This window comes from Maniola hyperantus, chromosome 11, assembly GCF_902806685.2.
Source record: "Maniola hyperantus chromosome 11, iAphHyp1.2, whole genome shotgun sequence".
NCBI lineage: Eukaryota > Metazoa > Arthropoda > Insecta > Lepidoptera > Nymphalidae > Maniola > Maniola hyperantus.
Window position 1 is genome coordinate 12,596,482 of NC_048546.1, and position 11,519 is coordinate 12,608,000.

Genomic DNA, 11,519 nt, shown 5'->3' on the forward strand with positions numbered 1-11,519 from the left:
TATAATTCTTTCTTAATTTCTTTGATCAACCAGAGCCTTAAAATTATTAGATAAATCAGATCAGTTGGCACTTTAATTTTTCCTATAAACACCTAAGGGACCTGAGTGACCCAAAATTAACGTAGCTCAAAGGCTGAAGAAAACTTAAACTTTATTTTAGTCAAGAAACTTTGTTATCTCAGTTAGGAATTCAGTCAGCACGACTTTCCACTCCAATTATTATATTTAAGTTTGATGCAAATGAAACGGTTTCGGAATTCGCTCTCGCTAACACGGCATCGTCACCCGAAGTTATTTCCGTCGCAAAGCAAAGACCACTCAAAATAGAAAAGTCCACGATCTCTCTCCAACGGCGGTGCACGCACGCGGAAACCGTACTAAAACAAAAATACCTGAAACTAAAACATTTTAGTGCTTGCCACCGTGAAATTAAACCGAAAAATCCCATTACTAAATTCAAAGTGTCTAATAAAGTCAAAGTGTATTAGTTTAGCAATAAACGCGTGCGCTCGCGATGGCGGCGCGACCACAAATGGCGGCCATCTTGTTTTTTATTGCTACGTGGGTAGGCTTTTGTTTTGGGTGTGACGTTGACATGGCTGTTTATAAGGTGACAATGAAGTTTTTGTGGAGTGAGGAGACGTTCCCAAAGGATTATCCGTTGTATCGACCGAAGGCGCAATGGTCACCGGTGTTTGGTTTGTATCCTGTATTCCCACTTTTCTAAAATCTTCAAGTTGCTCATACCTTTTTAGGGTTCCGTACCTAAGAAACCTAGAGGGTACTTCCTTCCTGAGGTGTGCTTGTAAAAATTTAATTGATTTTTTTTTAAATTAAGATAGGCGGCGCAAGACCGTGACGTGTGGAAGAAGACAAGAGACCTTTGTCCAGCAGTCGACATCTATAAATTGATAATGTTAATGATAATGATAATGATAATGATAATGATGGTAGATGAAGTCTGAGCCAAATAAGATCGCATGCACTATACTGGTAATGGGACTGGAAATCGAGCATCTTACAGTGATCATCTACCAAAATGACTTCAGGCATATAGTCTACCACGCTGGCCAAGTGTGGACTGTACATACCTTTGAGGACATTATTGAAACTCTCGGGCATGCCGGTTTCATCACAATGTTTTTTCATTCACTATTTTGCTAGTTTTGTTTAGGTTTGACGACCTCTCTGGCGCAGTAGTAAGCGCTGTGGTCTTATTAGTGGGAGGTCCCAGGTTCGATTCCTGGTAGAGATTTAGAATTTTATAATTTCTACATTTCTGGTCTGGTGTGGTGGGAGGCTTCGGCCGTTGCTAGTTACCACCCTACCGGCAAAGCCGTGCCGCCAAGCGATTTAGTGTTCTGGTACGATGCCGTGTAGAAACCAAAGGGGCATGGGTTTATAAAAACTGCCATAGGTTATCCGCTTCTATCTTAGACTGCATCGTCACTTACCACCAGGTGAGAGATACCAGTCAAGGGCTAACTCAATAAAAATAATTAATCAAAAATCGAACCTGACACTTTTGGAACTAGGCGAAGAATAGCTCTGAGCTGGAGAGGTTTTAATAATACTTAACTAATTTCCAAGCGTCTTTTAAGGAAATCAAAAAAGGGACAATAGACAATAGACGGGACGTCCGCTAATTCATTTTATCGTCGAAAAAAACAAAGAAATTCGTCGAAGCGGCCATTACACAAGTTTCGGTTTTGTCGGCATAATTTTTTTTGTCGAAAACACGCCTTTTCGGAAACCTTTATTCCTTTAACTAGATGATACCCGTAACTTCATCCGCGTTTTGGGTTTGAAAATCCTGTAGGACCTCTTTGATTTTCTGAATTAAAAAGTAAACTATGTCACTCTTTAATAAAATTATATCCATGTGAAAAAATATTGCTTTGTGATTGCGTGATTGAAGGACAAACCAACCAACAAAAAAACACAACTACAACTTTGTCTGTACTAGTTTACACTAGTAAAGTCGTAAGTTAATTGTGTAAGCTACTTACGTGAGTAAAACATACAGGTGTACCCGCGGCTAACGATTATAAGCTTATTTTTGTATCTACAGACAGACTTGTCCTTTTAAATTTATTATATTATGTAGAGAATATTTATGTAATTAGGACAATCGGCGAGACAATAGCGTCGGAATGTCTTTGAAGGGGAACTAGAAGGAAGTTTTCTTTTATCTCCGAAGTTAGACGACATTTCGTGGCTTTACTTGTAGCCTGAGAGCTTATGGAGTATTTTTAAAAGATGCTTGACAAAAGCTGGAAGTTTGTAATGTAGGTAACTACCATTCCTGAGTAAGGCAACTAGACAGGTCAGTCAATCAGAAAAACTCGCAAATTTTGTTTTTTTTAATACATATATTTCAAAGCAAAGCACAAGTTTCTTGATGATTAAACATAAAAAAGGCAAAAAAATATTCTACTGCAACTTATCAGTTGACAGATGTGGTTAAAATTGTTTTCGAAAATATGTCAAAATGAAAACTAAAAGTTGAAATTTTACAGCACCAGCTGTTTTATATTATAATGAGCTGTTCCGCCCTGGCCTGACAAGTTAAACTAAAATTTCCAAATACAACCTACGATCAACTTATTGGGAAGTGGCAGAAAGGTCTTGGTTTTCAGCTGAACTATACAAGAATCAATATTTGAAGTTTTAACTTTTTGCTTAAGCACTTCCAATATATTTACTATGCGCTCTTGAACTATCAGATGACATTTCATGGCTTAACTTGGCAGAGACATAGAGATAAAACGGTATTTATTTGTATTCCCGTCAACCTTTGACCTAAGGACGATATTATCTTGAGCTTTCCATTCCACCTGATTGTAGCGTCTGCTGAAAGTGGGTACTTACTTTAAGATAAGGAGTATTGGATCTAGATAGCTTAACAGCCAATTCCAGTAGTGCGAAAAGGAAATAGGTACGTTTGGTGACCTCTCCTGCATTGAGCGATCAAGCAGCTCATCTTAAGTTCGATTCTTGATTAGTGTAAATAGGCAACGACCTCCGAAAACGTTACAGGGTCAAAATAGATATAAAAAGAGATTCCGACGAATTGAGAACCTCCTTCTTTTTGAAGTCGTTTAAAAATAAACACTCACTGTCTCATACCTACACGCGTACTTATTATAAACGATCCTCAGTTCTTATGTACCTTCTAATCCCTACATTACAAGTATCTACGAAGTACGAACCTAAAGAGATTATAATAAAATAATTACCTACTAAAAACAAGAAAATGCTATGCTCGCTCCAGAAATGGACAGTATTGCAATTAGTTACTTATATTCATGGCATAATAGTGTAAATCCATTCTTTGAAAACAGCAACCGCCGAGTTTCTTGTTGGTTCTTCTCGGTAGGAAAGGCATTCCGAACCGAACCAGCCCCCCGATTGTGTAAGAAAAATGTATTCATCGTTATTGTAATCGTCAACAAATTCTGCCCTTTGATTGGTTGATTCGCTGTTTACATTTTTTCACAGCCAATCAAAGGGCAGAGTTTGTTGACGATTACGATAACGATGAATACGTTTTTCTAACACAATTGGGGGGCTTTACCTACATGCATTAATTGTCAATTCAAAAGTATTTGTAGAAGTTTAGGTGAGTATTTAAATAAAAATATTTCTAGTCTATTCTATTCTATTCTAAGATAGTTAGGTATCTCAATGCCTAACAGCTACATTGAGAGCAGAAAAGAGCTTTATACAATTAGGCGCAGACAGATCCGCCGTGACCTGAGTGCCAAGTAGACTCTATTATGTTATGATATTGAATTACGCGATAGGATACAAATCTTCGAGCACGTAGCTCCTTCGTGAAAGGCATTTGTCCTTTTTTCCCGGGAAAAAATCCTTTTGTCTGTTTTTCAATCAAAAAGGCGAATATAGGGCTGTGAATTTAATTCTTTACGATTTTAACAAGATTTTTACGACATCGTCCTTTGTATTTTAAATGAACTCGTGTTTTTTATAAAAATTGAAAATGCCTCGGGTTTATTATACTATTTTAAGTGTTAATGGACCAATTTTGATGGAAGTTTGGTAGACCTGGAAAAGTTATCTCCTTCTCAGGTTATCTCTTAATTGATTTTTGGCACTAGGTATCCGCGAAAAAACAAATAAAATGTCAAACTACAATTTTCTCAAAATAGGTCATAATAGGTCTTCATCTAAGTAGGATTTTTCAAAATTCAACCCCTAAGTAGGAAAAATAGGGGTTTGAAATTTGTGTACTACGCGGACGAAGTCGCAGGCATAAGCTGGTTAAAATATATTTTACAATTTAACCGGCGCTATGCAATGTAATGAGGTTCTAAAACTAACTGTTCAGTTCGCAAAGAGAACGTAAATCATACACAATTGCACCGAATGTCGCCATATTCCGAAATTAATTACCTCCATAAAATCGAGACTCGGTAGTCGGTACATTACCGTGATTGTGAGAAAATATATATCACCTGGACTCATTATGTTCACGGGAATATGGCGTTCTTTGAATTTTGTATGAAATATCTTTATTGGTTCAAGTTGGGCCAATTTGAGCCTTTATGAAAAGAAATCTAACTTCAGCTTTTTAAATATCTTTTTCATCGAATCTAAGTTTTGCTTCTAAAAATATTTTTGTTACCCATGGTTTGAACTTTGCCGGATAAATTAATGATGGTTATAACTATACATTTTATGGATCATGAAAACATAAATATGACGTAGGTACTAGCTATGAAGAAAGCATACTCTAGCTTTCTCCGTTGATAACAAAGCTTTGAATTTGATTGATTAGTCGAGTGTATCCATATGAAGAGTGGTCACTTGTCATATTCCTAAATATTTTTGAGGGTTCCGTTCCTCAAAAGGAAAAACGGAACCCTTATAGGATCACTTTGTCTGTCTGTCTGTCAAGTCAAGTGGTTACATCACAAGAAAAAAAATTTAATGTGTTCATGAACAAATATTGCTATTCAACTTTCAAAGTAAGATTACTATACCAAGTGGGATGTCATATGAAAGGACTTTACCTGTACATTCTAAAACAGATTATTATTTATTTTTAGGCATTATAGTTTTTGTATTATCAGGCAAAATGTCGATAAAATACGATTGTAGTACGGAACACTCAGTGCGCCAGTCTGACTCGCACTTGGCTGGTTTCTTCCTTCTAGCTGCAGACTAATGTTATTTATTTGTAAAATTTCTCAATTTCTATTAATTCGTTTGTTAGAAACTATTTTGAGTGTTGAAACTTGTGGTAGCCCTACAGGGGGTTTCACTCAGTCACCAAAGATCAATATTCAAAGGTAGCCCAATGCGTTACACCAAATAAATTTCCTATTAGGCGATGAATTCCACGTCACATACCCACTATATTGAGGTCGCTATCCTTTTACCTTCGCTTGCTCGACAATTTTGGCAGAAATTCTTTCACAGAAAAACTTACATAAATTTTATCTATTTCTATTGCATCTGTATGTAGGACACTGCTTATTAGAATGTCATTGGACACTGTACGTAATTTGTAATAGGTACCTTATTTAAATTGTTACTTTTTATTGAATGGTGTTGATCATGTTGCTGAATGAACAGAAATGTCGAAAAAGTACGACTGTAGTACGGAACCCTCGGTGTGCGAGTCGAACGCGCACTTGGCCGGTTTTTGTGTGAATTTTCTTTCATCTCGTTCTTAGTTATAATAAAACGGTGCAACGTCTTTGGTTTTCCCAATAATAGACTGGGTCATTCACCCCGGCTAATGATGAAGTTTAGTGCCAAAAATTTTAGGCGCCCTATTAAAACTTTTTTTAGAGAGAATTTATAGCATAAGCTAAGCCTTGTCTCTAAAAATTTAGAGACCCTCACCTCAAACCCTAAACCGCATGATCTCATGATTACAGAGTTTGTGTCCCATCCCCAGCTAGGTGATTCTCTAACTCAGTGTCTAACACTACTAACTAAATGATACCCACCGAGGTTGGTTGGTTCTACATTGCTGCTTCACTGGGTGATATCAAAATATTTTTTCGTAGAAAACCTTCAATGGATTAAAAAATGAGATCGGTGGCTATCATTCAGTTTTAGAAACTGAGTTAGCGAATCACCCTGCTGGCAGTGGCGTGCACAGGGTTTGAAGCCAGGTTAGGCATTAGTTAGGTAGGAACCTGTTAACTGGTAGGTCATAATGAAAAATATGCATTGAGCTATTACAACTGGGGTAAGCAGTGCATTTATGCCTCTATGACCTGCACGCCACTGCCTGCTGGTCCGGTCAAAAAGCTATTGGGGTTATCTGTCAAGACATTTTTAGTAGTAGACTGGCAGGGAGTCGGCAGCATTACCTAACCAACGTAAAGCCATTGCATTTGCTCCTGATCTCTCTCCAATTGTGTCGAATTGCCGTCTCATGAACATGAAATAATGGAGAGCGCACAAGTGATATTATTTTTTTTTTTTTTTTTTTTTTTTTTATTCAGGTACAAGTTAGCCCTTGACTGCAATCTCACCTGGTGGTAAGTGAAGATGCAGTCTAAGATGATAGCGGGCTAACCTGGAAGGGGTATGGCAGTTTTTATTAAACTCATACCCCTTTGGTTTCTACACGGCATCGTACCGGAACGCTAAATCGCTTGGCGGCACGGCTTTGCCGGTAGGGTGGTAACTAGCCACGGCCGAAGCCTCCCACCAGACCAGACCAGAAATTTAGAAATTATAAAATTCCAAACCCCTGCCAGGAATCGAACCCGGGACCTCCCACTAATAAGACCACAGCGCTCACCACTGCGCCAGGGAGGTCGTAATTCTTACGATTTGTTTCCAGGCCAATCTCATAACAGTTCCTACCATCTATACCACATCGGAGAAGTAGCAGGAAAGTCTATAAGAACCTTTGCTCAGTTCGGCAAACTAGATGAGCTGGTAGAGAAAGGTGATGACGAGCAGAGAGTGTACGACCAGTTCTCAGCTCCAGCTGTTGCTGAAGGGACTGGAGAAACGGAGAATATGGTGTTCGTTGATGGAGAACATAGTTTAGTATGTTTCAATTTATTTAATCATATCTTTTTTATTGTTTCAAATGTCTAGATATAAAAGTAAACGCTGCCTATCTGAGAATGGTGGGATTGAAAAACTCCTCCTTTTTTTGAAATGTCAATAAAGATGAAATCAGTTGAAAAATGAGGACAATTTTTATGTACCTACTTAGGTTAGAATAAAAAACCGACAACTACTAAAAGCAGACAAAAATCTAAATTCTTGTATGAATTCCAGCCATGAGATTTGGATTAAGTACTTTCATAGTATTATCTTTTTGGTTTCCTCTACTTTTGGATTTAATTTTTGGATCCTTAGGATAAGACGAAGCGATCGGAATTTGTTTTAGTTGCGAGTAATTTATACAATTTTTTTTTAGATTTCAGTAATTTGTCGTATCATCCCTTCACCTGACTGGTTTATTGGAGTGGACAGCTTAGACCTATGCATTGACTCTTCGTGGGTGGACCAAATTACGCTGGATGTAAGTTTTCAAAACTATAATACGAGTATATAATATGCCTCATCATCATCAGCAGTCCACTAAGCTAAGCTTGGGTCTCCTCTCAGAATGAAAACAGTTTAGGCCATAGTTTACCACGCTGATGGCCAAGTGCGGAAGTGTGCTTCACACAATTTGAGAACATTAATATGGAAAACTCTCGGCCATGCAGATTTCCTTGTGGTGTTTTCCTACACGTTTAAAACAAGTTATATCTAGCAAGTGATATTGCTTAAAACGATAGTGGTATTTAACAAGTGATATTTAGCAAGTGATATTGCTTAAAACGATAGTGATATTTAACAAGTGATATTTAGCAAGTGATATTGCTTAAAACGCACATAATTATGAAATGTCGGTCTCGGATCCGGACTAGGAGGCCGAGCGACGTCTTAAACTAAGCGGGCTATCACCGTTTTGAACAGTTAGTCAGTTTGAAGAAAAAAGCTTAGTAGCTACATTTAGTTTATCTCTGAACAATTAATTTCCTTTAAAAGTTTGAAAAGGATGATGTATCAGAAAATCTTAAATAGTCATATTTTTTCAGCTGGAACCACTCGATGCTGGTGCTGCAAGTGGTCTGACCTTTACAGCTCCTCGCTGGGAGACTTCGCCCCCTGATCCCGTTACCAAGCACGGTCCACGACATCCCAACCATCCTGCCTCTGGTTTCTATTATCCTTTACTGAGAGAATTGCCAGCTATAGCAAAAATTGAGTTCGCAAAGGTAAGACAATACTGCAATATTAAGTAAAAAGCTGTCGATGATTTATTTCAAAAGAATTTAAGAAAATAATAATAATAATATTGCAAATTGAAGTTTTGAAAAGAACAACCACTGAGTTTCTTTGGGATTTTTTGTGGTAGGAAAGTCATTTCATTCACTTGAAGATTCAAAAGCAGTAGTAAAAAATCTTTCTATTAAGTAGGCCCTAGTCTGAATCTTGAAAACATTATGTCAACTGAACGAAGGAAATAAAGGAGAATTACAAAGGAGGTACTACAAAAGGCGAATTTAAAGATTAACAAATATTAATTAGTTAATAGGTATACAAATAAAGCATCATAGATATACCAACTCTCAGGCATGCAGGTTTTCTCACAATGTTTTCCTTCACCGTTGAAGCAAGTAATATTTGAATTACTTAAAAACGCACATAACTCCGAAAAGGTGCGTGCCCGGGATCGAACCCCTGATCTCCGATTAGAAGGCGGACGTCGTAACCACTAGGCTACCACAGCTTCTGCTTCTCAGGCTGCATGCCTGAGAGTTCTCCATTATGTTCTCAAAGGTGTGGGAAGTCTATCAATCCGCACTTGGCCAGCGTGGTAGACTATGGCCAAAACCCTTTTCACTCTGAGAGGAGACCCGTGCTCTGTAGTGAGCTGGCGATGGGTTGATCATGACGATGATATACCAAAACTTAGGTAACTTTTACGTTTATTGTTTAGGTAAAAGAATACACAACAAAGGAACTTAACGATATGGCACGTAAAGAACTGCTCTTAAGCCTTAAACGGAAGGATTTACGTAAAGGTGTGCCGCGAAGGAAGGTGAACTTGGTCGAAGACTATCAACCAATACCAAGAGATGTCACCACTATGAGCAATATAGAACAGTTGAGAGATCTAGAGGAAGACCCGGTGCCAACAGAAAAGTATAATGTGCAAGATAATAATGTTATTGTGGTTACAAAAGCACCTATCACGTAAGTATTTACATCTGTACCTATATCTAGACACAAATGTCATTTCTTTACTTGATAATTTCAAGTGTCTAATCAAATGTTACTATTGAGAAAATAAATTGGTACACCAAAAATTAATGAGAAAGTTGACCATAATTAAAGCTGTAACACTTTGTGAAAATTTCAACCCTCTGCTTATTACGGTTCATGAGATACAGCCCGCTGACAGACAGACGGACGAAGACCGGTGGCATCCTTTGGGGTACGGAACCCTAGAAAGTAGTAATCTATGAGTGATACCAGGCACCTAAATTGCGCGTTTAAGTTTTGTATCAAGGATTGCAGTCTGCAGTTTTTTTCATTTCATAACAAAAATTTGCAAATAAAAAAATGTTTACATAAACTAATAAGTAAGAAAGCCTGAATAGTTAAACAATTATTATGCTTTCTTTTTTCAGAACAACAACCGTCCAAGAATTTGACACTGGGCTTCAAAATATGGACGATGTAGTACTAGCAGTGGCCCATGGCAAAAAATTAGGACTTGGAAAGCATCTGCCACGACATTTCAGATCTCGTTTACACCATGCTGTCAACAGAATCCAACGTAATTATTAACTTCTTGTCTTATTAAGACTAGCTGACCTCTTTTCACCGGGGACCTATTCCCCGTTCCTCCTCATTCGTGCACTGTACCCTCTGCTAGTCAGAAAGACACGCGGCGAAATCTACCAGATCATTAGCCATAGTTAACAATATCCCCGAAGAAATATCATTAGTCATGTTACCGAGGCACATCGGCCCGAATACTGCCCTTCCCCTCGGACGTAGGTATCCAAAAGGAATCAGCAGCACCCTGGCACACTGGTAGGTTAGCTGGCTGACAAGTGCCATGGCACCCTCGCATTAGCTGACCTGCTCCGAGGCCGTGGCCGAAGTATGAGGCCCGTCACCCGCTCCCCGCATCGGGTTAGCGCGGGGACTGTGCGGGTGTGCGGGACGTCCCCACGTCGATTACCATCTCGACCTGTCGCGCATACCTGCCTTTCATGATCCCAGGGACACGGGAATTACCCTACAGGATTTTCGTGACAGACACGACAGACAGGCATATAGACAGACAGACAGAAACAAACGAAGTGATCTTATAAGAGTTCCTTTTTTTCCTTTTGTGGTACGGTACCCTAAAAAGAGTCATTATCACCGTTAGGAACTCAAGCCACCTCAAGCCTAGGGCTCATTATTTCAAATAAAATCAAATCAAATATTTTATTCAAATAATATGTACCTAGATAATAAATTGCACTTTTTGATTGTCAGTTGTTGGATTTGTAAGACATAGTGGTGATAATTTTTACGCAGACTTACAACTAAAGCTACGAGGGTTCTAAACGCGCCCAGTCTGAGAGGAGCCCACAACAAACTCAGCCAGGTATTTCAATCAGCTTTTTCGCTTTCCAGCTGAAGACTGTCTCGTATCAGAGTGGGGCGAGTGGTCACCATGCTCAGTCACCTGCGGCTTTGGCAACAAGTACCGCCACCGACGAGTGGTCAGAGAGAAGAGGAAGAAAGGCCGCGACTGTCCCGCTCTGACGGAGAGGAGACACTGCGGCAATATCAACTCTTGCGCACATATTGATTATTTTGAGTGGTAGCGTTTGATATAATTATAAGTGAAACTGTAATAAATTATTATTTCTCAGTATAACAGTAGTAAGCTAAATGTGTTTTATTACTTTACCAGCTTATACTCGCGACTTCTTCCGCGTGGACTACACAAATTTCAAACCCCTCGGGGTTGAATTTTCAAAAATCCTTTCTCAGCGGACGCCTACGTCATAATACATATATGCATGCTAAATTTCAGCCCGATCCGTCCAGTACTTTGAGCTGTGCGTTGATAGATCAGTCAGTCAGTCACCTTTTCTTTTTACTTTTATGTAATATTTAGACTAATATCTACCGTGTTGCACCTACTCTAATGCTGAGATTCTATACTAATCAGGTAGACCGTATAGATAGAGTTAGTATAATTTGTATTTGCTCAGACTTAGCAGATGTAGTACGAAACCCTGAAAACAACAGACTAAAATCAAGTTGTGATATTAATATTGAATCAACACAAGTGCTCGTCTCGAGTTTTGAGCCACTAAAAGACCCAAAATCCATACTAAGTAATATTATAAATGCGAAAGTGTGTACCTATATGTCTGTCTGTCTGCTAGCTTTTCACGGCACAACCGTTCAACTAATTTTGACGAAATTTGGTACAGGGATAGCTTGCATCC

The 11,519-nt window shown here is 38.6% G+C and overlaps 1 protein-coding gene across 1 annotated transcript; it reads left to right on the plus strand.

Annotated features, from left to right (window-relative positions):
• Positions 1 to 329: 329 nt before the first annotated feature.
• On the plus strand, positions 330 to 10,948 carry LOC117986444 (spondin-1-like). Its single transcript, XM_034973274.2, has 7 exons — positions 330 to 698; positions 6,830 to 7,041; positions 7,421 to 7,525; positions 8,091 to 8,270; positions 8,996 to 9,252; positions 9,690 to 9,838; positions 10,693 to 10,948. Exons 1-7 carry the CDS (start codon positions 515 to 517, stop codon positions 10,884 to 10,886), a joined length of 1,281 nt encoding a protein of 426 aa, XP_034829165.1. The 5' UTR covers positions 330 to 514; the 3' UTR covers positions 10,887 to 10,948.
• The last annotated feature ends 571 nt before the right edge of the window (positions 10,949 to 11,519 follow it).

What these genes read in the sequence shown, in the direction of transcription:
- LOC117986444 (XM_034973274.2), top strand. Translation starts at nt 515, where the DNA reads ATGGCGGCGCGACCACAAATGGCGGCCATCTTGTTTTTTATTGCTACG. An exon ending in TGGACCAAATTACGCTGGAT is followed by an intron (nt 7,526 to 8,090) that starts GTAAGTTTTCAA and finishes ATATTTTTTCAG; the next exon opens with CTGGAACCACTCGATGCTGG. An exon ending in CAAAAATTGAGTTCGCAAAG is followed by an intron (nt 8,271 to 8,995) that starts GTAAGACAATAC and finishes TTTATTGTTTAG; the next exon opens with GTAAAAGAATACACAACAAA.